Source organism: Lagopus leucura, unplaced genomic scaffold, assembly GCF_019238085.1.
Source record: "Lagopus leucura isolate 7727_CA_CO unplaced genomic scaffold, USGS_WTPT01 Super-Scaffold_100159, whole genome shotgun sequence".
NCBI classification, from domain to species: Eukaryota; Metazoa; Chordata; class Aves; order Galliformes; family Phasianidae; genus Lagopus; species Lagopus leucura.
In genome coordinates this window covers 844,122-868,107 of record NW_024962335.1, presented here as the reverse complement: position 1 = coordinate 868,107, position 23,986 = coordinate 844,122, and the positions used below count along the sequence as shown (strand labels likewise).

At 36.9% G+C, this 23,986-nt stretch overlaps 1 protein-coding gene across 4 annotated transcripts in view; it reads right to left on the bottom strand.

The window, feature by feature from the left end:
• Nucleotides 1-5,714, bottom strand: part of NAV3 (neuron navigator 3) — a 253,829-nt gene extending 248,115 nt beyond the window's left edge. For 3 of the 4 annotated variants that reach the window (XM_042890143.1, XM_042890144.1, XM_042890142.1), the window contains exon 1: nt 3,106-3,785. In XM_042890143.1, coding sequence (XP_042746077.1) covers nt 3,106-3,348 — 243 coding nt within the window. In that variant the 5' untranslated portion in view covers nt 3,349-3,785. Of the gene's footprint in view, nt 1-3,105; nt 3,786-5,683 lie in introns of those variants that run through there. The other variant, XM_042890140.1, reaches the window with a different exon arrangement.
• Between the last annotated feature and the right edge of the window lie 18,272 nt (nt 5,715-23,986).

Here is a 23,986-nt window from a genome sequence, read left to right as displayed (position 1 = left end):
TGTATTTGAATAAATTACACACAGAATAATTTAATGATTAGCAACTTATTTGCCAATAAAGAAAGAGCATTGAATGTAATCATTCTTTTTTTTTTTTCCTACTACAGAGTTCTTATTAAAATAATGTCACTTTCACTAAACTCCAAACTGTATCATGTCCACAAAAAGCCTCCAAGACTACATATGCAAAAGCAACAAAATCATGTGAGAAAGGAAAAATGCTTAGGAAAAACAGATCTGATGTTTGCAGCTGTATTCCTAGCCAACCCTGGCAATGAAGTTGTGCGAGAAAGCCAACACAAGTGTCAAAAGTCTCAAACAATCAGGTGCAGTGAGACTGAAGGCCATAGAGGAAACAGCTGGGTGGCAATGACCTACTGTATTGACATACATAACACAAATTTATCTTGGGGTCCTTAGCACTTATAGATAGCAAGAGGATGTGTCAGAGAGCGTGTCAATCCAACTGCCTTTCAGACACAAAGCTGGTGATCCACAGAGCAGGATGTGTAAAATATAGAAGAAAGCAAAGCTAAAGCCTGCAATCCAGCAGACAAGGGCAAATGTTAACCAGATGATTAATTCATAAGCTCCGCCATCTTCTGCAGATAGATATTCATCATCTTACCCTCAAAAAACAGTGCTGTTTCATACCCAGTGATATAACATAAGCATACAAGCAGTATACTATAGAGGAAGATTTTACTCTCATATAGAAACTCTGGCTAGGTATTTACAACATTTTGACTTAAAGACCTTTTACCTGAACACTGTTGTAATGGAAACGCTCCTAAAGAACACCATTGTATACTATAGAACCATGTAGGAATGTCCTTGCTAACCAAAAAAAAAAAATAAAAAAAAAATCAAAGGACTATGGGCTCTTACAAATAGTCAAGTTTTAGAACACTGATATGTGGAATCTGCATCCACACAACAAACCTGAAGTGACCTTCACCCTAACAACTCATTCAAATTTGTGCTTGAACTACTTAGATATTTTAGACATGCTCCTAAGGAGACCAGGCAATGGGAAACAGGAGGCAGGAATCCGCAGCACTGATATTCAATGATGATGATGATGATATTCAAGTTTATTAGTGACAAAAGCCTAAAATCAACTTCATCATAACCACTCACTTTATTATGCAAATTCTGTTGCCAAAATGCTTCATGAAATTCACTTGATAAGTGAATAAAAGAACATTCTTCAAAAAAAATGTACTTGGGAAAAAACTGAACAAGGACATCCACCAAGCTTTGCTGGAAATGTCAAGACTTTATAAAAGGGAATACAAAAAAGCTGCAGAAGTTAGTCAACCTATCTATAAATCTAGGCAGCCAGGGGAGGTTTTCAGACCAGCATGTGCATAAACCATCTTTAAGGGTCATATTCTAAATGTGCTCAGCTGCCTCCATTGAGAAGAGAGAGATGGATCTAATACCTAGCAGGACTTTTTTTTTTTTTTTCAAATAACAGCCTCTAAGTACAAAAGCATAGTCAAACCAAAGAAACCTGAAATTCTCAAACTCAGATTTGAGAACCATTTGGGTCCACATAGTCTGTTACTTTACTCAGCAGTACTTCAGCAGTACTCAGGACCAGATGCCATGGAAGTAAATGCGGATCACCAGAGGAACTGACTCCCATTAAGTCTCATGCTAATCACTAATAGATCCTAAGCTGTTTAAATACTGAAACAAGATGTTCTACCTATCTCTACAATTTTTTCAAAGAATCAGGAAATACAGTTCTCAGCAGGCAATGCTATCTTTTTTTTCCCCTGAACATAGTACTTGAAAATCTAAAATACTTTTCATGCAATACTCACTAAAGAACACCATCAAAGAGTAAACAGAAGGAATCTTTTCCATTAAAGATAAATGAGTAAGCAGGAATTACATTGTGCTGAAAAGTTTTATTCTTATCTTCATGTTGCACTCATGTCATAGAAAAGGATTGTTCATCATTTCTGGAAATCAAGAAATGAACAGTCTAGTCTCTGTCTATTGGACATCTTTGATATCATCAAAACATCATTTGAAAGGCAGGGAATAAAGTGACAAAGAGAACTCCAAGAGAAAAATTAAGTGACATGACCAAAATCCCGTGGGAAAATGTGGCAGGGATTAAAAAGGAAACCAAATGTTCAGAATCCCAACCCTTTGCTTCACCACAAAACCAACTTTCTTCTTGAATACTGAATTAATTCAGTAACTAAAAACAAGGGAAAACCAAGTACATACATTACATCCATCTTGCTACTGTAACAGCTCTGATTACACTCAAGTGTCCTTAAATTAAATATGAAGCAACTACAAATACATGTTTAATCACAGTTTGGTCATCAGTTCCACAAACCAAAAGTACTAGGAAAGCATGAGTGGTTTTTTAAATTATCAAGCAAGAATCCAAAAGTACTCCTTTACAAATGAAAAACTATATGAGCAGTCTAAAAATGCTATGGAATCTTAATTAAGAAAAACTTCTTAAAAAATTTTAATCATAATGAATCAGAGCTAGATGAAGTCTAGGAAGAAGTTCTGTGCAGAAGAGAAAAAACACAGGTACTTTTCACTGGGAAGCTGCTATTCAGGTTCTGCAGCAAGAATATCCAGATCATTTGAAAAGTGAAAAGAAAATCAATTAGTCGTTCTAAAGGAGTCTCCCTGTGGGCATAAGTGTGGGTGTGAGATCTCTTTATAAATTTCATAATATCATGTGAAGAAGCCAAGATTTTTTTTAATTATTATTATTATTATTTTTTTTTTTTTTAAGTGCAGTCATGTCATTGCTCTGTTTATGGGATGCTGGGACGATTTTTTTCTACTTGTGATTCTACTGATCTTTATCAGATTGTTCTGTGAAATTTATTCTATCATTAACTTAACATTAATATTTCAAAAACAGAATATTTATTCAAATGACAGCACTGAGCAAACAAAATTTACAAGGCTGCTATATAAGTTCACTGCTGACAGCAAAAGTCTATCTTTTACCCAATCACACCCAAGCTGTGCAGGCAGTCAGTTTCTATCAGATTTTGCCCAAGCAAATTAACATTTTTTGAGAATTCAGATGTGCAGGAAAAGTTTCCAACTAACCTTGCTATCTTCCAGCTCCTGGGTTTTCCCTTGAAGCGCTCTCCTCTCTCCAAAATCACAGGTTGACTTTAAGGTGAGCTGACAAGACAGCATCGAGCTCTCTGCCCCGGTAAGCTCCAAGGACTTTGGTGAGTAGTGCTGCGTGCCGGTGGGGCCAAGGTTTGGTATCGGGAGGGCAGTATGAACAGGCTTTGACCCTACGGCTGGCTGTCTTAGCTTGGAGGCAACCCCAAGCACAGGCATGGCTTCTCTAAAAGTATCTTCTTTCTGCCAAAGAAAATGCTCCTGACCTCAGTCTGGTAGACTCCAGATTCAGCAATTCCGAACAAATACTTTAAACAAAAGTAGCAGTCATCTTTGCAAAAAGTCCTTAAAACAATAGTATTATGAGTTTCACAAGGAAGCAAAACTTCTCCTTCATCTCTGCCTTCTCCCTCACAGACACTCACACGCGCTGCTCAGTGAGTCAGTGACTCTGTAAGACTAAACACTCCTTTGGGGCGTGAACTTTTCTTGAAGGTAACTGCCACAAAGCTGCCTGCCTGGGATTAAAGAACTCGTAAATTTGCTTTCTCTTCTTCCTACAGCATTCCAGGTCTGCACGTTAAGTGAATGAAGGACGGGAGAGAAGGAGGCAGAGAGGAGATGAAATCTCCCTGTACTCCAACTGTCAAAACAGCTCTGAGACCACAACACTGGAAGCAGAGACCTCTTCCTGACTGCATAAATAACCAGCCCACAGCTTAAAAAAAAAAAAAGCAAGCCTCTTTTTTTTCTGATGAAAAAAAAAAAAAAAAAAAAAGACCTGAGCAGTGGCCAAAGCAAACAGCTGTTGGAAGAGTTTTTATCCCGGAAATAATCTCAGCAATGAAGCTGTTTGTCTGATTCCTGGCTATTTTTCACTGCTGACAACCATGAGCTAGAGTGTTTCATTCCCTGTTCCTCCCGTGAAATCAGGTTAAAATCGTGCAAGAGCATGGCTAGGAACAGACGCTGAATCACAGTGTGGGGAACGTCTGCCTGTGCTATGAAAAATCCATACAAAAACACAGAGCAGGATATAGGAAAATCACGAGCATTGTTAGGAGATTTAGTCAATACAGCTTTTCAGGGCACTTTTTTTCTTCCTTTCTCGGTGGTGGTACTAACGTCATCTACTCAGTTTTAACACTTCCCTTTCTAAAAGCATTTAAAGCTCCATGAAGTGCACGTCCAATGCCATCGCTTCTGCTTGTTGATCATAGACATATTCTTTCTGGCAACCTTAAATCCTTATACAAGGAAACACACAGCAGATAGGCAGTCAGAGCAAGCCATAAAATGAATTGCAATAGACAGTACAAATTGCTGAGCAGCATAAACACTTGCTTAAAAGGACAACTATAGATTCCTTTGAGTACCTACAGCAGGGAAACACATTTTATACTGTGATGTAAGGGAAAAAAAAACCTGTACAAAAATGACACATCATTAAGCTCCTAAGGGATGTTATCACCCACACCACGGGCAAAAATATTCCATGCTTTTACTGTTATCTCTTCCAAAATAAAACACAGATACCTGAATGCTATTCTGCCACTGTACTCTACATGGTGTTAAGCTGCTCTACCTGAATAGCAGATACTCTTCACACTAAGATGTAAGCTCAGAGAAAAATAAGAGTCTTGAGGATGCAAGCTGAGGATGGCAAGAGTTACAAAAAGCATTTAAAACAAAACCATATAGACAAGAAGCAGACTAGAAGGAAACTCCTAGGCCACCTTCTGAAATTATTTTGCATTATAAAAGTACACTTCCTCACAATTTCCTCACACAGTATTTTCTTTGACCTTTCATTTAAAAGATCATGATGATATATTAATTATGAATTCAATATTCTATATTGACTATCCATTCATGCTTTTAGTTTAAAGGAATAAGTCTGACCTCATTTAATGATCTCCTTAGTTTTGCAGTGTGTACACAGAGAATCAGCAAAACCTATTTCAGCATCCTCTGCTTAGCAATGAGCTTTACAGAAGACTGCACAGAGATACCTTCACTCCATTTTGGACAATTTCAGTCCACTGCATCCAACACTCTTCTCAATGGACAGAATATTCTCGTTCCAAGTAGTGTTACAGGTCTTGTGCAGAGCAAAAGGGAAAAAAGCTCCTTGTGCGGTCTGCATTTGTTCTCCAGCACTATAAAGCGCTGTAGCTTAAGTTTCTCAGACACAACTGTTAACGCTTTAGAAAGGGCACATATGCAAAGGCTGAAGTGGACCACAGGAAAAGAGGGATTTATCTGATGCAAGGTTTGAGGAGATGAAAAATCCTCATGAGGACAGCTGACCAATGATCAAGACAAAGAATAAACTAGAGTCATAAGACAGATACTTTCTTAAATAGAACTTTGCCAAAAAAATGCAATTGAATCTTATTACTTCTCAGGGTTATAATTTTACAAAGTAATGTATTATGGCAATCTTGCTGCTCTTCTTTTGAATATGAATGATGAGGTCATGATACCCACAGTCTCTTTTGCAACCCATTTTCCCAGCACAGAAACCCTAAAAGTAATAAGCAAGCTAGCTTACCAGGAGAGAGTCATCTGCAACGCATAACCAAAAGGGTTTGGAAACAATGATGTGAAGCTGGTGCTATTTTTCCAAGGAAATTATTACTCTTTCAAAATAATCATCAATTATAGTAGGATTACCAGGTCACTGCCATCAGCTTCAAAATCCCATTTTTCAAGACCTTTGGCAACAACGTAAAAAGATATTAATAAAAATCTACAAGATTATTTGCAAGAATCATTCATGATTTCTACAAGGTAATGGAGGAAAATGGTAGCAATACTCTACAGGTAAAAATGCATTTACAGGCCTAGTTACAAGACTAGCCTTTTGTTCTCCCTCATTCTAATTCTCAGTAAAAGATAAGAAACAAACATCTGTTGTCCTTAGAGACTACTTACCCACATTTTTCACTAGAAAAGATTTGCATACCTCATGATTACTGTGGATTTTATGAAGAATGTCAGGGGGAAAAGAATATTTAACAACTAAGTTTCAGCTGTGGTTTCATATGAACCATAAAGCAGAGCACAGAGCACCTGTGGACAAAGTGCCCCACGTGATACCAGGTGCAGGTAATATCAATGAAGCTGGATAGAAGAGGGACAACATCTCAGGCAGAAGGTGTCTGCACTGCTCTGAGAAGTGCCCTTGAGGTACTGTAAAGGGATGAACTCTTGGAAAACCGTGAATGTAGGAGCTGCAAAGATCACCGTTAGGAATTATGATGGTAATGTGAATTTAGTGGGATTGTTCATGGTGGCTCTGAAGTGGGGAGCTAGGAAACCAGCAAGCCAGGCTGCTATAGAGAATCCAAAAACAGAAGAAAGATGGTTTAGCTATCTATGAATGGTGCCTGAAAGGAAAGAAGGCCTGCCTATGAGAAATCAGGGGTAGAAATGTTGCTGGAAGTGGCTATGAGCTAGGACTACGTGAAATAAAAACCAGCACCAGATTATTGGACTAACTGGCATGAAAGGCAGTAGCACTGCTGGCAGGATAAAGAAAATACAGAGTAGAAAGATATGACGGATACAAACAAGAGGAAAATATCTTGGTTGTGTGAAGGAGATAGGGATGACAAATAAGCGAGGCTAAACACACAGAGGACTTGCAGGTTTATCATTTACCCACTTAGATATTTATCAGCTTAGATACCCTCAGGCCAGGCAGGTACAGGACTCTATCTAGTCTCAGGATGCAGGATATGCAGAGATTATGACTGAAACCCAGACACAAGTGAAATGAAGTTTTGCAGGAAAGTTTAGAAAGTTATGAGGAAGCTAGAAGACATCTGAGCTTTGGAAGTAAAGTGAGAGCAAGATTTCAAGTGGTATGTTAAACAGAGAAGATAAAAATTAGGAGAAACCTAAATATGAGAAAACAGAGCTAAGGTCATGATGTAAACCTTTGAAGTCTTGTCAACAGCAGTGGTAGTTCCAGTGAGATACTGCAGGCAAAACTACTTCTTTCTCTCTAATAAAGATCAAAAGTCATGTCTATATGGCCAAAAAGTACAACTTTAGAAGTATCAAGCAATCAAATGTTTTAACAATAATTATTAAAAAATTGAGTTAAATAAATGACATGTACTTCAGAGGAAGACAGTATGTGTGCATTGAGTATAATTCCTATGTCCCTATAGTATTTATTTCATACAACACCTGAAACCCAAGTAACCTTGTAAAATAAGGTATCTGGTAGTTGTACTATTAATGTGAATTTTTGTTCTAAAGACTTAATATGAATAATTATTTACAATACAACACTTCGACATAAATTTTCTTTCCCTCATTGTATCTGATACCAGAGTCCCATGAAGGCTGCTCCCCTCTCTAACCACAGTTCTCAAACAAACTGCTTGTATGAACTGAGCAGACAGCTGGCAATGTCTCCCAGACCACAGGAAATATCAAGAGAGGGGACACCTGCCTCAAAAGAGGAGCCAAGAGATTTGTTTGCTCCTTCTGGTCTATGATCTTCAACAAGGAAGCTGTTGCATGTGTCCTGGGTCAAACAGGAAATGTCAGGGGTCCAGAGACTGCTGAGGTCTGTTCTGAGCCATTTCCCTACTTCATCCCACTGGTTCAACAGCTGTGTCTATAGCTTACAAGAGCCAGGCTGACTTCTGAAAGAGTTTGAATGTGATGATACAATCACCCTATTTTGTGAGTACTGATTTCAGGTTGAGAAGACAGTTTTTCTCCAGTTAGAAACAGCTGGGGAGAGAACTCTTGGAAGCAATTATAGTACCTTTGAAAAAGAAACCAAATTTAAAATATTATATATAAATATAAATATATATTTATAGAAATATTTTGATATATTTAATAACATATCAAAAATGTTAATACAATAATGCTGACCTAAAGTAAGAAACATGCCATAATTGGTGGAATAAGGTATTTTCAATCTATCAGATAATGATGAGACAAATTATCCAGCCCTTACTCATGTTCAGACCATAATCCTACCTACACTGCAGTGCTTTTTACAAGAGTTAGGCAATTCTATAGTCTAAAAGTAAGCCATGTAACAAGTATTTAATCCTATCTGTGTGTAATGCTACTGAATAAACTGCTGTTGTTTTTCTTAACAGTTTGGAATTCCAAGAGATATATAATCCAAAACCCAGTTATAGTCACTGAAAAAGGTGCATCCGGCTTCCTAAAGGAAATCCTTCTGCTTTGGCTGAATGTTTGGGGAAGTCTTTCAAAGAGGACAACTTTTAAATAAGGATACCTATTTATCCTCTGAGTAATTTGGCCCTTCAAAGACCAAGGAGTTACTGGTTTTGAACCATTACTGATGTGAGTGACCAGATCTTTTGCAATTCTTTTGTAATTTTGTAATTCTTCTGCTTTACATTTGCAGTATCTTCCATCAGGTGGTTTCAGACATTTATACACATACATTATATGTCCATGTAAAGTGCATTAAAATCTTGCGAAGTGCATGCATGAAGTTAAATGACCTTCTAAGGACTACATGGGAAGTCAATACTCTCTTTGTCAAGTAGAGATTTTTTTTGGCTTATGCATATGTGTGGGTTAAAAACGATAATTATTTCTCTGTTGCTATGCACTGCATTTAATCATGGAGTGTTTGGCTCAAAGGAATCAAGCTTAAATACTAACGGATTGGGAAATGTAAACAAAAATGTTGAAAGAATAAGAAAGGGCTAATATGCTATGTAAGTATTTACATACTGACCTACTGACTATCCCATATGGCCAGCTGGTAAAGCTTAATGAAAACATCAGCCATCCTCTTTGGGAGGTGGAAGAGGGTAAAATAAAATAAAATAAAGGCAATCTATTTGTTCATTTGTTTCTTTCTAAGTAAATGAAGCAAATAACAAAAGCTGCTTACTCCCAAAACTGCTGTTAACTATGGCTAATAAGGTAACCCTCCATTAACATCACTCTGCATAAGCTAGTCTAATGGATTACATCCATTGTAAGAATGAAAGTGCTAGGTTTTCCTTTCTCTCTTCCTTGTGTCCTCAGTTTGCCATTTACAAACTCCAGGCCGCAATGCCCACAGCAGGCACACTGACTTCTCCAGCATCCGTTTGGCAGGTTTCTTTTGTCTCTTTCAATGCTCCTTATTTTTCCCATGGAGTTTTTTATTTCTGAAGATATCTCTATCTTCTGACTTTGTATCTCTATCTCCATCTTCTGACTTTGTATCATCTTTGGTGCACTGCGGTGAGTTATAGATTCCAACGTTTGCATGCCTGGCATCTTTATTTCTTAGAACATTACAGGTTCATAACTTCACTGTCATGTTGCCAAAGTAGTGTTTTTGTCAATTCTAAGGGCGTTTGGGAGTACTCCAGCTCAGTCTAGAGTTACTGGAGAAATGTCTAAGGTAAGCAGTACAAAAGCAGATATTTCTAGAACTTAGGATTAAGTCTGTGGGTTAATCAAAGCCATTCTGATTCAATACTCAGTGTGAACTCTCCAGAATTTTCATTCAACATTCCTTTACAACATAAGCTTACTGTGAAATTTTCAAACAAACTGTAAAAAAACAAACAAACAAAAAAACCCAACAACAACAACTTGTTAAGGTAAAGCAATGAAGACTAAACGGGAATCTGCTAACTATCTAACATCAGGGAGCTGGCAAGAGTGAAAATATGCTTTTACCTGCTAGAAAGGGAAACTTGCCTCTTACAAGCGCAACAGTTCTGATAGAGGGTTTTGAAGTCATGCAACGTAGCTATGCTGGCATTCAGTCCAGGATTTAAGTAAAAAACTGTTGCATAAGGTTCTCATTGGTCTATTAAAAAAAAAAAAAAAAAAAAAAAACTTAAAAAAACCTTAAAAACATCTGCTACAGTCATGAGCAGATTCTTGGCCAACTGCGGCAACAACAGTGGCTTTGAAGTCTATCAGCTTCGCTATCACCAGCAGACACCCCTGCAGTCAATGGAAATTACCGTAGAGAGAGAGTTTGGGGGATAGAAGAGAAGTTTCTTTGCTAGAAATGGATGTAGATAACAGTAAAAAAAAAGGATTTTTTTTTGTTTTAATAATCATGAAAATGGTTGGGAGTGAAAGGTTAGGAATACGTGTTTCCAGAAAACAGAAGATACGTTAATACTTAAAGAATATTTCCTAAAAACAAAGACGGATAGATTTTCAGGTACTGGCTTTGATATTTGACCTTAAACAAGTGTGAACTGCTCTGCAGCTGGAGAAACACTACTAACTCACAATCTGCTGTCTACTTCCTTCTTTCTTTGAAACTGGTAATTTAATGTTGGCTTGTATCACCCACAATTTATAATGTCTACTGTGCAAGTTATACCATCTCTCCTCATCTGCCTCTTCATATCTTGATCTAAGGTGCAACCATTGCATAATATTGTCTGTTAGTTCTCACTGCTTATCAGCATGGGTGAATGATCCAAGACATGTTTTTGATTTCCTGCTACTACTTCTTGCTCTCTTTGCAGACAGCCACAGTATTTTTTTTTTTATCAAGTAAGCCTCCTTACACTACTACATTATTTTAATTTCGTTTAACTACATACATACTTCATATTTACCTGCATTCCCTATTATTTGCCATAATTAGGAAGATACTGGCAATAGTGCTTAGTATGGATGCACACTGCAGTTCTTAGAGAAGTCTCGCAAGATCATAACATCAGCCTCCCTGCCACCCTTCCCATTGAAATTTGGTGTTTACTTTACTCTGGCACTGGATGGATATCCTAAAAAAATTGTTACTCCCCATGTGCTTCTTTCCACACACTTTCTCTGCATGTCTTCTACAGCAAACAGTCAGAAGCAGTGTACTGAGTAATTGATCTTTGCTATTACCTAACACTCAAATTCTTAGATGAAGACCAAATATCATGAAGTATTTTGAAGTCACACTAGGACTTTTTTTTTGGTAAGCAGACATGATCTCTGCCAATGTCTTTGGATTATAGACCTACTGTGATCAACTACTTATGATAATGCTACACAGAGTCCACATTTTTTAGCAGCATGTCTTCACTAGGGTTCATCACCATACTCACTGTTGCTTCCTACCTCTTAGCTTGTGCTTTGCTAGCTTGGAGCTCTTACAGAGAGGTCACTCCTCCCTATCTGCATTATATTAATATGAAAGAAAAAGCTTGACCACATACATTTTGGCTATATGAGAGTGTTCTTCTTTTTCAAATAAATATAGGTCCAATGCACACACTGAAATCACAACTGTCTGCTTTTATCTCCTGTTGGCCATATGTGAACATTTCCTACATTTAGCCTTGAAAGCTTGTGCTTTACTCTGTTCTGCTGTGGTCAGAGCGTGCTCCAGGCTAAATGCTGAAATGAATCCTGCATGTCTCTAGACCAAACCTTCCAGTTTTGTGATCAATAGGTGTCAAGGTTGAACTGCTGTTTCTTGTTATCACAAACCTCCCACCTATACCACATCATATACCTTGTGCCATCTCAACAGAAATCTGATTGTACAGTACAATAGCAACTTTTCAGGTCAGCAAACTATTTCCTCAACTCCACTCTGTATATAGATACATAATTTTATCTTCTGTGTCTATCTTTATGTACATATGAGAACATATGTTTAACATGTCTGACAGTCATTAATGCCCTTTGAGCAATTCACCTGGGTTGTTTTATCTTTCACAAAAAGAAAGAAATACCCAATAGCACACAGCTGTCAAAAATAACTTTGAATCCTGCAGATGTTGGATGCTTCCTTCCTGCTTCTCAGCATACTGAGGAGAAATATTACCTTACAGATGTGGCATGTAAAAAAACAGGAGGCTATCATTATTTATTATATTGGACTTACCTTCAAGTAAGCAAGAAAAGTACTGGATGAGAGATAAATGATAAAGCTCCTCTCCCAGCTTTCATCCATCAGCAAAGCTTTTAGAACTGACATATGTAACAAGCATATGGCAGCCATAAAAGCAACATCAGCATTCACAAATTAAAAAAATAAAATAGAAAGCCAAAATAATTTTATTCCACCTACAATAAGCCTAGGATGAACTATGAACAAAGCAGAGTTTTATCAAAGCCAGAAGGGAGACTAAACTGGTTACTAAGCTGGAGCAGCCAGTTAGTAGGTACTAGCTAAAAACTAGCAAACACTAAGTTAACAGCCCCCAGTGAACAGGTCAGCAGTACCATACACACTTTCCACAGTGACAAAGTCAGAGACCATTATGTACAGAAAATGTCTTTCATTACAAATTCTTTTAGCATCACAGCCAACAATAACTTTGTTGATAGACACGGAAAGGTTTTCAGTAGGTACAAAACTGCATAATTACAGGTACGTCATTAACACAAGTGTGAGCCACACCAGTAAAGCCTCATTCTACATTTAGAAAAGGTATAACTAGATGCCATACATTATTCACTTATTGTTTTCTTTTACTCTCTTTGAAAGTCTTATTTTTCATTCCATTCCCTTCCCTGCACCCAGTGAGAGAATCTTCTTCAGAATAAGAACAAGATGTGTAGGCTGTGTTTATTTTCTTTTCAGAAACCATCATAGCACAGCACAGTACGAACCACCTGAGCACTGCTGGGATCTGTCACTAGTAGAGTATTCAAAAGTGGAACCTGACAACTTGTCAAAAGATTCCATTTTTTTCTGAAACCTGCTTTAATTTGGGAAAGACCTCTCTTCTTCCAGATCATTATGGGATCATAATATGGGATTTTGATTCTGTCTTTTTCCTCTCGTTTTTCTATGATTGTTCCCTGATCACTCACCCTTTGCAAGTCTCTGTTTACTCTCTCAGGCTATAAGCCAGCAACTTTTTATTTTATTTCCCAGCTTCCTTTTGGTCTTCTGTGGAGCTTCATGACTCTACTATGAGAACTTCCCCCTGCCCTAGGCAATAAAGCTGAATCAGTCTAATACCTGGTGCCATGGGATACTACATGGGTTACTGAACAGAACTGAATGCTAGCCTCAGTGTCTTAGCTAAAGACAAAGAGAGATACATAACGCACAGTCTGGTATTTGACCTGAAAAAGGTTTCTTTCTGTGATTAGAATTTGAGTTCCAGGCAAGTTAACTTCTGGCCAAATTGATTTTCCCACCCTTACAGAACTGAACTCTGTTCCTTGTTATACGAGTGTAAATCTGCAGCAAAAACTTTGAACTTCCAATGAGTAATTCTAGATTTATGCCAGAGTAATTGAGAGCAGAATGTAGCCTCTTGGTTGCTCATAAATATTACACGGTTTAAGATTTCTATCCTCCAACACACTTGTGAACATTCCAGTTCTTTGCCCCAACTCTCTTTTTTCCTTCAAGCTATTCTACAAGTTGACATCATAAATATCTGGAATTTTCAACACAACACTTCTTTGGAAATATTCTACTTCCAAGTTAACGGACAATGTGATTCCTTAGAATGTAAATATCAAGAGATGCTTTTTTTTTTTTTTTTTTCCCCCCATTGAAGATACTTAAGAACAGTATGGAAAAATTTTTCAGCACTGACAGAGGCAGGAAGGATGACTGCCCAGCTTTTTTTCAAGACTGAGGAACATTTTATTAGTACCATCTTATTAATTCATTTCTAGACTGCTGCAGGTTTGATTAGCAGACAGCTCAGAAGTTCTCTATTAAGTATCTTTAAAATGTTGCACACTTACTCTGTTAGCATCCAACTCGATATAAATACAAATCATTTCAATAAAAAGTAATCTGTATTTTCCGAGTAAACTTTATTCCTGGTACACATATAATTAATTCCAATTAATTATACATATCAACTTTTGTTGTTGTTGTTTTTATATTATATATCAACAAATTGTTTAACAATCAACAAATTCCTCTTACAACTCCTGTTTAAAAATTCATCCCAATAGGCTTTTCTTTGAAACAATTTCGTTGCTACATACCAATAAACCGTCCTTTGTTTGCTGTCCAGAGAATCCAGCAGGGTCACAGAGATATTCCAAAGCACACCAGTGGTTTCAACCCACCCTGTCTGTCCACAAAGCACAACAGTACCTGAAGCTCAGAAAGATCTACACTGTCCAACTGGGACAAGAGTATTGCTATTCTTTGATCTGGGATTTCAAGAATGCCACGCTTCCCCCCCTTTGATGAAAGACAGTTGGTTTCAATTAAATAAAAATAAAAACATTCAACAGGAGACTTACCCAACAGGAAACGGAGTTTAAAGTGAGTCAGACCTTAGCATCATACCTTTTGGATCATACCCTGAGCTGGCTGTGAATATCCCCAGTCATTTCAGGCTTCAGCTTAGGCTACCTTTAGTTCTCACTAGTTATATTTGGATTTACACAGTGCAAGTGAAAGCAAAATCTTACAGACTTGAACTATTCCTTAAAAAGACTTTGAGCAAAACTGTTGAAAGGACAGAATTTTAAAGGTCTCTGAGTACCTTAATTCTCATTGATTTCAATGAAAGTGAGGTGAAAAAATCCATCCCTAATTGCAGTGGTCTCTGAGAACCCAAGAACCAAGCCCAATTTCCACAAAAATCTTTCCACAGACAGAAATATTTCCATATACTTCCATGGCCACATGTGCTCAATAGTTCTCACTGAAGTATTCTGAGGTTGGGATTATATTATTCATTTATTTAAATCAGTTCAAAGAAAATGTAAAAATTAGTGGGGATGGTAGAAACTTTAGGACCATTATGAGATTTGCTTAAATTGGCAAGCCAAACTACTCAGCTTCACTTCTCTGAACTCTTTGAAACAAATCCGGCTTATGCAGAAGCTCTCATGGACTGATTAAAAAATTATCAAGGCTGGTTTTAAAAATGTATTTATTCAAATTCTCCTATTCTGCTGGCAGCCAAGTTGAAGTCAGAACTCATCTGTGAATGGAATAAAATCATTTGAAGGGCAGTGGGTTATGTAAAAGCTGAAACTTCTTGCCCAGAACTAAAACTGTGAATGTTATATTGAAAGTTATATTCTAAGGAATCAGGAAAGAATTTAGAACCTGAAGGACTCAGATACTTTCAAAACTACTTTGAGCTGAAATAAACATGTTGATTTTCCCCTTTCCTTACCTTCACAGAAAACAGTCATTGATTTTTTTGCTGTTACACTCAATATGAGCAAAACTTCTATGGCCAAAAGTCCCAAGTCCATGAGTTTTCACCTTAAAGGTAGGAGTCCCACTGCCTTTGTGAAATCTACTGAAAACCTTCTTATAACTGCTGATTTTTGACAGTTCAGACTGTGGTACAGTAGCAATGGAAAGCAACAGCAATCCTGGATACTCTTTTTTTTATGTGTTTTTTTGCAGAAAGAGTCGTAGCCATGGACCAAGACCCCAAGTACTGCAAAAAGAATGCATTCTGACCTCACTTGGGAATGAAAAGTGAGAGAGGTCATCTGGATTTTGTTGGTGATTCCTCACCATCACCAAGTATGACAGTCTGTTAGAAGAGATCTCAGCTCTTAAGTAGAAGACAATAAGCTACCACAGGGATCTGTGAAGAAAACGACTGTGAAACATTATAACCTCAAAGTCAGCTGAAAGAACAAAATCAGGCACTTTCAAGCAGTGGATGACAGTTATGAAGATTCTGACATGGGAAGAATGAAGACGGAGCAAAGTCGATACTCAGAAAAAGTATCTACTTGTAGGAGATTAAAGGTGGTAGATTATTTGTCTATCCAATCATCTATCTGTGCCAAAAATGTTATGAGAACATGGCTAATGTCTAAAATATTCCGGGAAAGGATTACATAGTAGTTATTATTTTCATGCTCATTTTATTCCTATAGTTATGAACAGAAAAAGCAAACAGTACTACTGTATTCCTATGCTTAGAGTAATGGACATATATGAGTCATGATTTGGATTCTGTAATAGTTTCATCATTCTACTGTCCTTCAGGCTGATCAGCGGAGGAAAAAATTCAGATTGTTATGCACAGCCCATGACTGACTGCACTTCAGCTAAAAATCCTATGACTTAAGCTGCCTTCTAACCCTCCTAAAGCCCTTAATTATATAGGTTTGAAAATGCGCCCTTATAGCTATTATGTGCCCAGATTGAAATTAATACTTATATTTTCTTCCCCTTTTTAAAAAATTCCATACTTGACATCATTTTTATTTTTATTTTTAAAGATTCTATACTAAATAGAAAGTTTTATTAACAATAGCTCTGAAAGAAGTAAGCTGAAAATCACCAGAAAATTTTCTGCTTGTAGTGCAATCTATTTTTAAACACAGTTAAGGTATCTATATAACTTATTCGATGTATGAATAAATTACTGTACTTAATGAGCTATTGTTAATTTACTTCCTCACATTAAGTCAAAGAAGATGAGATACAGATTAAAATATATTACGTCAATTATAGTTAAAGAAGCCAAGGCGGACAAGCTGCCTTAAGCTGTACTCTAGCGTAATGTGCTTCCTAAGGGTTTGATCCTGCAGCTTTACCACATGCTTAGCTCTCACTGCCATCAGAAGAGTTCAGTCATCAGATGCAGATTTAGGCCCATAAGGACGTATCCATTTCAAGCCATTAAGAAGGGATTGTGAGCTGGAGCTGGTGGGAGTTGTGCAGCTACAGGACAGTAGCTGGCTCTGAAGTTCTCGCTAATTTGTTCACCACTCTTTGAAGTACAAAAGCAGAAAAGGAAACCGCATGAAATATTAAATCATCCCATACTGCCAGGAAGGTTCTGAAACAATTAAAACCTGCTACTACTAAAATGTATATACATTAATTGGTTCTCCAAGAAAGCTATGAAAATTGTGACAGAAGGGATAAACTTTCCACTTATAATTCTAACAACAGAGAGCGTGTTTGGTTCTTATTCACTGAGCAATAAAATACATGTTGAGGACTGAAAAAAAATGACTATATAAGCATGAGCTGCTGTATTTCAGGCAGTGAACATTTTCATTAGGAAATTGATTTAAATATTTCTCAAACTTTGAAGCCACACAGCCATCATAGTTTAAAATTTGCAGTGGAGCTTGGCAAGGGCAACTTACAAAAAATATGAGTAGAAAAATGGCAAAAGAGGAAATGTTTCAGTAAAAACTAGAAAAAATATGTCTAGAAAACCTACATTTCAGCCTGAACACTATTAAGACTAAATAATTCCTTGACTTCTTAAAGGATCTTCTTACTCCTCCTTCATCTCTCTAAATTACATTGTTCTTTTTCAAATTGATGTGTTTAAATTAAGTCCCCAAATCAACCAGAGATTAAATTCAGCCAAAAGCATACTAAAAACTTGTCTTTGCTACATTCCTTCAAAAGAAGTATTTAATTCTTCATTTTGAAAGTGTTTCATTTCAAAACTTTCCAGATGGTTAAAAAACAAAAACAAAAACAAAAACAAAAAAACCCCACACATTTAAAACGTATTAAATCAAACAATATACTTTTGTCTCTCTAAAACAATTTTAAAAATTTAAAATAGATTTGCACAGCTGTAGGACATAAAGAATAGCTGATGTTGGCAAGCAGCTGTTGTGCAACAAGCATGTTTTGCAAGCAAGTCATAATTGTCTCTCTTGAAACTTGTGCTCCCCCATCTGTCTGTTGTATCCGTTACAGAGAGGAACATGTCTCTATCAAATTATTAACTACATTTTGTATTATGTTAAAACACATGTCTCAACTTGCCCAAAGCAAACCTATCAAATTACTTTCCAGACAGCTGCTTTTCCTGCAAAAGATGCTTGAAATCTTGGAGGAAGAATAATATAGAAACACCGCTGAAGATGCAGTTTGAAGCCTGTCTCTTCGAACGTTTCACCAATGTTAGCTCACAGAAAAGGCATTTAATTTTACATAGGTCAACAGCAGTACACGGGAAGACAACTGAATGCAATGGAGCATTTGAGAAGATCAAAAGAAGTCCTTGCTATGACCTGATCTCCAACACGAAAGGAATCACTCCAGGCAGTGGGATTTTGCCTATCTTAGGATACACACAAGCAGGTATTCACTCCATGCATCTTTACAGATCTAAGTTTAGGCAAACCAGCCTCAGTTGTAAACCCCACAGATGGAAAACACAGGACAGTTTGAGGATTAAACTAATCAACTTCTTGAGAAGTCTTTTTCCTTCCACTCGCCACTCTGTGACTTTCCCCTAGGTATGAACAGATTTCAGACACTCAGGGTTACAGTTTCCAGTTATAAAGCACGTGAGAGAAACATTGCATTAAACTATCCGCAACTATCCTTGTGCCTCCAACACCATTCTCACGTCCATCTCATAACCTCTTTACCCCTTGGTAGTGCCATACATACATACATAGTCATGTTTATGAATTGATCATTTTTAAGTAAGATAAAACTTCTTATTCAAGAAATTTGTTTGTTTTTGTTTTAAGGATAGAATAAATTACTTAAGCTGACTCCAGCGCAGCCCATACTCCATCCTTTTCCTGAATAATTGGGATATATGAGTAACTCAAGGCAGTATTGACACTGAACATTTTGTACTGTGAAACCATGACATCTATTCAAGCAGTACAATCTTATCCTGACTGGCATGAGTAAAGTGCTATTTAAAGGGTTAATGAATTCCCCTGTAGCCAAGTTTCTTGCTTTCTTGTCATGCCATTCCTTGAACGGGTTAAAAGATCATGACCATCCCTGATGGAAATGAAGCTCTGGTGGAAACCAATGGGAAAAACAAGAAGTCAAAAAATCACAAAAATGTTGGTTTGATGGGACTCCTGGAGACTGCCTCGTTCAGTTCGTCACATGGCTTTTTCAAGCTGAGACATAAAGGCTTCCACAGAGGGAAATTGCAGAGTCTCCCTGGGCCACTTACACTGTCTTCTCAATGAAAGAAATTTGGTCTCAGGCAAACTTATGATTTTGATGTTTTCCAAGCTCTTCAGAAATGTAGATCAAATAGGCCAAATATTTTCAAATGGAATAAGTCTAGGAAAAAGAAGCTGGTTATCAGAGGACATAGATGATCTTAGTACAGATGATGTTAGTTAACATGTACTCAAAACAAAGGAGCCTGGATTCTCTCCATTGCATTAAAGGATTTGTGAGAGGGGTGTTAATAAAATGGAGCAAGTTTGGAGTAGAGATAACAGGATAAAGCTTTACTAAGTGACCCATTACAGTACTTTACCTTCAAAATACTGAAAAATCTCATCCTGGCACCCTGTGTTTTGGTACCAATATCATTCTGCCTCAAGACAGGTTTGGATGAGAAGCAAGCCAGTGTACTGTGGCTACAAGAAGTAAAAGCATTGTTGCTCTTGTAATGTGGGTGCCCTACAATATTATTTTGTGAGCAACATCTCAGTAAGTTCAGTCAAATTTTATTCTGACTAAAAAGTCTAAATTCTCGGCTACTGATTACATCAAATCTCATGCTGTATTTTTTTTATACCACAGGATTACTGTCCCAAATGAAAAAAATAAAAGGTTGAAAAAAATGAAAAAATAAATTATCATATCCAGATAGAGAAAAAGAATACCAAAAGAAGCTGTTACAGTCTGATAAAGCAAAAGATAACCCAGATGCAAAAATATTTGTCTCAAAGTATACATACATTTTAAAATGAAAGTTTCTGTTTCTGAAAACATTTCTTTTTATACTTATTTTTTTTCATAATCCAAAAGTGGCAATTTTTAAAAGTAACTAATTAGTGAGAACTGTGCAAGTAAATCTTTTTGGTGGCTCTTAAAATTCCCTCTGAATTTCTCCTAAATGATCACTCATCACAGCCCTCATCACACTCTACAGCTCTTGACAGCTCTGAACATAAGTGGAACTCTTACTTTATAACCTATAAAGATACAGAACATTCCCTATTTCCTACTGTGAAAGAGCAGACATTTCCAAATGCAGATCTGTGGGTAGTGGCTACATCTAAACAAAAGGACCTTGGACACCATCTGAGCAACCATATCCACTTGCAACCATACACAACCCCACACTGTTACAGGCTCTCAACCGCTTTCTGCCCTCTCTTCATGTTCCCACCTTTCCCTCAGATGCAATTTGATCGAATCCCATCTCCAGAAAGCAATGGAAGCAGAATCTTGGAAAACAGCTCATCACAAGAAGATTAGGATGCTACCTTAAAAGAAGGCTCCGGCACCAGACTCTTGTCTTTACCTTCTCTGTACTGCTCAGCCAGCATAAAGGGTGTCATTTCGATTACAATTAACCAAAGAATAGTGTCTTGTAGGGTCTATCTTTACATCAAGTAGAGAGGCAACACAGCTGACAGACCTGAAGGACAGTCTGTTGGTCATTTAGTAACACGGGATTCTTCAGCCTGCTCTAATGTACACCACAGTCCACACCAGTCTCTTATGCAACAGAAATCATGCCTACTCATTTTTTGATTGTATCTGTGATTCCTAAATCTATTTTACAGCAAGAGATTGAAAGTCTGCATGCATGTATACGGATTGATTTCATTACTAGTTTTTATAAAATGCTTCTCTAATGTTCACTCAGTTTTGGTCTTCCTCCTATTAAAGTCCTGGGCAATTCAGTCTTGATTTTGACAACACAATTATACCCAAGCACTCCAAAGTAATGTGTACATTTGGATAGAGGTAAGAATTGAATAAATGTAAAACCAGTGTGAGTTAAAAAAGACACTGAACAGAAACGTGTATTTTTAGAATCAATAATGTCCATTTGGTGAAAGAGGAATTGTTATTATATGAATAGAAGCCCAAATCTATTACTTGTCAGTTCATAGGTAGGTGTAAAATCCACAATGACTGACTTTTTAAACCTACAAGCAAAGTCAGCCCCATTTACAACATTCATAAAACAAAATGGTTGATAGTGCTTGTCACTGCACTATTTCCAAACACAGAAAAATTGACCAGTCAAAGAAATATTCTTAAAAAAATAAAACCCAAATGGTAAGACAATCCTGGATGAGCATCTGTATTTCACACTGTTCATTAGAAACGTGTATTTCACATCTGATACACACCAGTATTTTTCAATAGCTTTGTGTGACTTCTTTTCTTCTTTTTTAGTGCACGCCAGCATTGGAGGAGAAAGATACATACGCGTGATATTTTTTCTGCATGTGGAAACAGCAGGAAAAGCTTGATAAGCAGGGTGCAACCCAGTATTTGTAAATGCAAAGGAAGTATTCCAAACGAAGCAAGATTAGAAATCAAGGATGTAAAGAAGGACCAGAGATTCAGTTTGTAGTCTAGTCCAAGAATGAATGTTTTTTTAAACACTACGTTTTATTATTTTTCCATATACAAAATCTTGGAAACCAAATACATTACAAACATAAGTGTATGCATCTGGTTCCATGAAATTATTATCAGAACATCTTATACAGTTTTGATCCAAAATTGTAAAAAGTCATTTTAGAAGAGAAAAATAAATCTAAAGACTTGTATGAAGCAATAAAAGATAACTGCAGGTCAAGAACGATCCGTCCCTTTATAGCAAATGCAATAAACAGATGCACAGAAAAAGGCACTGGAGGGCTAGAGATACCTCTGCAGTAGGAAGGAAGTAAAAAGACTACTAACACCTCTGTTAATATAACAGGATATCTCATTTAATCACATCTCTTATTACAAAGTGCTTTTCAGGAAAGTATTGCATATTAAAACTCACTTCTGTTATACAAAGACTCAGTGTTTATAAACTTCATGTTTCTCTAATATTTTGGCAAATATATCCCAAGCTATTACAAATAGGGATAAATCCACAAAACTGTAGGAACTATCGAAGCTCATATGCCACAGAAAATACAAAGATGGCTTATATTTTTGCACTGCTACTTTTGTTTCTGGAACTTCCATTTCAGTTCAAATGGGTCAAATTTTGCTGCTCCCTACAACTTTGTTCCCAGAATTTCTGAACTAAGATCTCCTTGTGACATTCTGCCGAACGCATTGCCTTCTAGGTGGCACCAATTCTTATCTTGCTCCAAAGACTGTTTTTCCTCCCATATCCTCCCCTGACACTTACGACAGAAATTTAGCTGAAACTTTTCATGGATTTCAGTTTAATAATCCATTCCCTTGTGAAACAGTGAAATACAGCATTTAAAGCGCCTAAGGAACTCTTAAATTAGGCAAGCTGATTTTGAGAATTAAAAAACTTAATGAAGATTCAGACAATCACTAAAATGACCCTGTACACATAACTGCAAAGCACGTTTAAGATTTTCAGGCCTTTTAAAATCTGGTTTTAATAGATTCTCTTTTTAATGTTTTTATAACAGTAAAGGTGACAAGCCAATGAAAACATCTGACGAGTCAGTTTTTGCTATAGAAGAACATAAGGAACCCAAGTTAAGACAGATACAGCAGTCTAACCAAGTCCATGTCTGTCATCCTTGAAAGCAAAACTGTTCTGTAATTCACCATGGAAAAAGCTACAAGACTGTGGTTTTGCTACAAAATGGAACTGAACATTTAATCTCAATTTGTGCAATGGTCCAAAAAACAACAACAACAACAACAAAAACTTTAGAAAAGAAATCTTATTTGATTTGGATTTAGTTTATTTCATGAACAAAACAATGGAGCAAGCATGTCATGAGAGCAAGCATGTATGAATCCAGGTATGAGAAAGGAGGGAATGAGGAATTTCATCCCTTCTTTAAACTGTAGATTAGTACAGAGCTACTTTACCTATAACTGTCTTCAAGATGCTACCTGGATGATAGAATGATATGGTTTCTTAAAGTTTTATTAAAATATGTACACAGAAGCACAACGGAGCAGATACAATTTTGGACTACCACAGCACATTTTCTCCAGAGGAATGTTTTCTTTCTGTAAACATGGCAGCAGCAGCATTCTAAACTGCTGCACTTAATTTCAAGAATATCCAGCAGAATGCAAAATGACCTCCTTGGCTATCTCACTCAGGATGTTTGTATTTATTCAAAAGCATACACATGTCCAGATCTCTCCCTCTGGTCAAGCTTTGTTAAAGACCATTTGGCACATGTTCAGAACCATTACAGACTGATGTAGGGTCACCTGCTTTGAGATTATTGAGATTTTTCACTTCTATATTTCTGGTTTTATGTAGGAAGAGAAGTGGAAACTGTAAGAGTATCACTGGAATTCACTATTCCAAAATATAGGAGGAAATATATAAGGAGGAAAAAGAAAGGACAAATTATATGCCATTGAAACATACACATTTAAAAAACAAACCAAAACACAAACAAAAATAAGACATGGATGTTATCTCCAAAAACGTCTAGAGAAACAAAACAATGGACTGTATGAAATAGCACAGTTTGAAATGTGGCACTTAAAATTTGAGGAATTAGGCCAAAACAAATGCCATGGATTCGGTGCTTGTGTCTGTTCCAGCTATGAAAAGAGCAAGAATTTTGCACTGTATCCTTGTCTTCTGCATTCTGGCAAAAGCTTAAGTCCACTGGAAGTACATAGAAACTGAGGGCACTCTTCGACTGAAGAAGAATGAAGACAAGAAGGCTCTCATTCCTTTTAGGAAAGTATTTAGGATATTCAGGAAATGTTTATTTAAGAGTAGAAGTAGTCAGGGATTACCTGACAAAAAGAACAGGAATTAAAGAGAAACTTTAGGTCATGCAAACACAAGGAGACAAGGAGACAGCCTGCTATATGACTTCTACTAAGAAGCTCAAACAGGGAAAGCAGCTTTTATGGCACAGAAGCTGTAGGAAATCCCTAGGAAATGAGATCAAACCAAATGAATCCCCCAGAAAAGCCAGTTTTTCCCTATATTAAGATCTAGATCACCAAAAATACCATTTCCAATATATAGTGAATTGAAGCAAACTACAACTCCTTTCTTAACATGATCATTATTAAACTAAT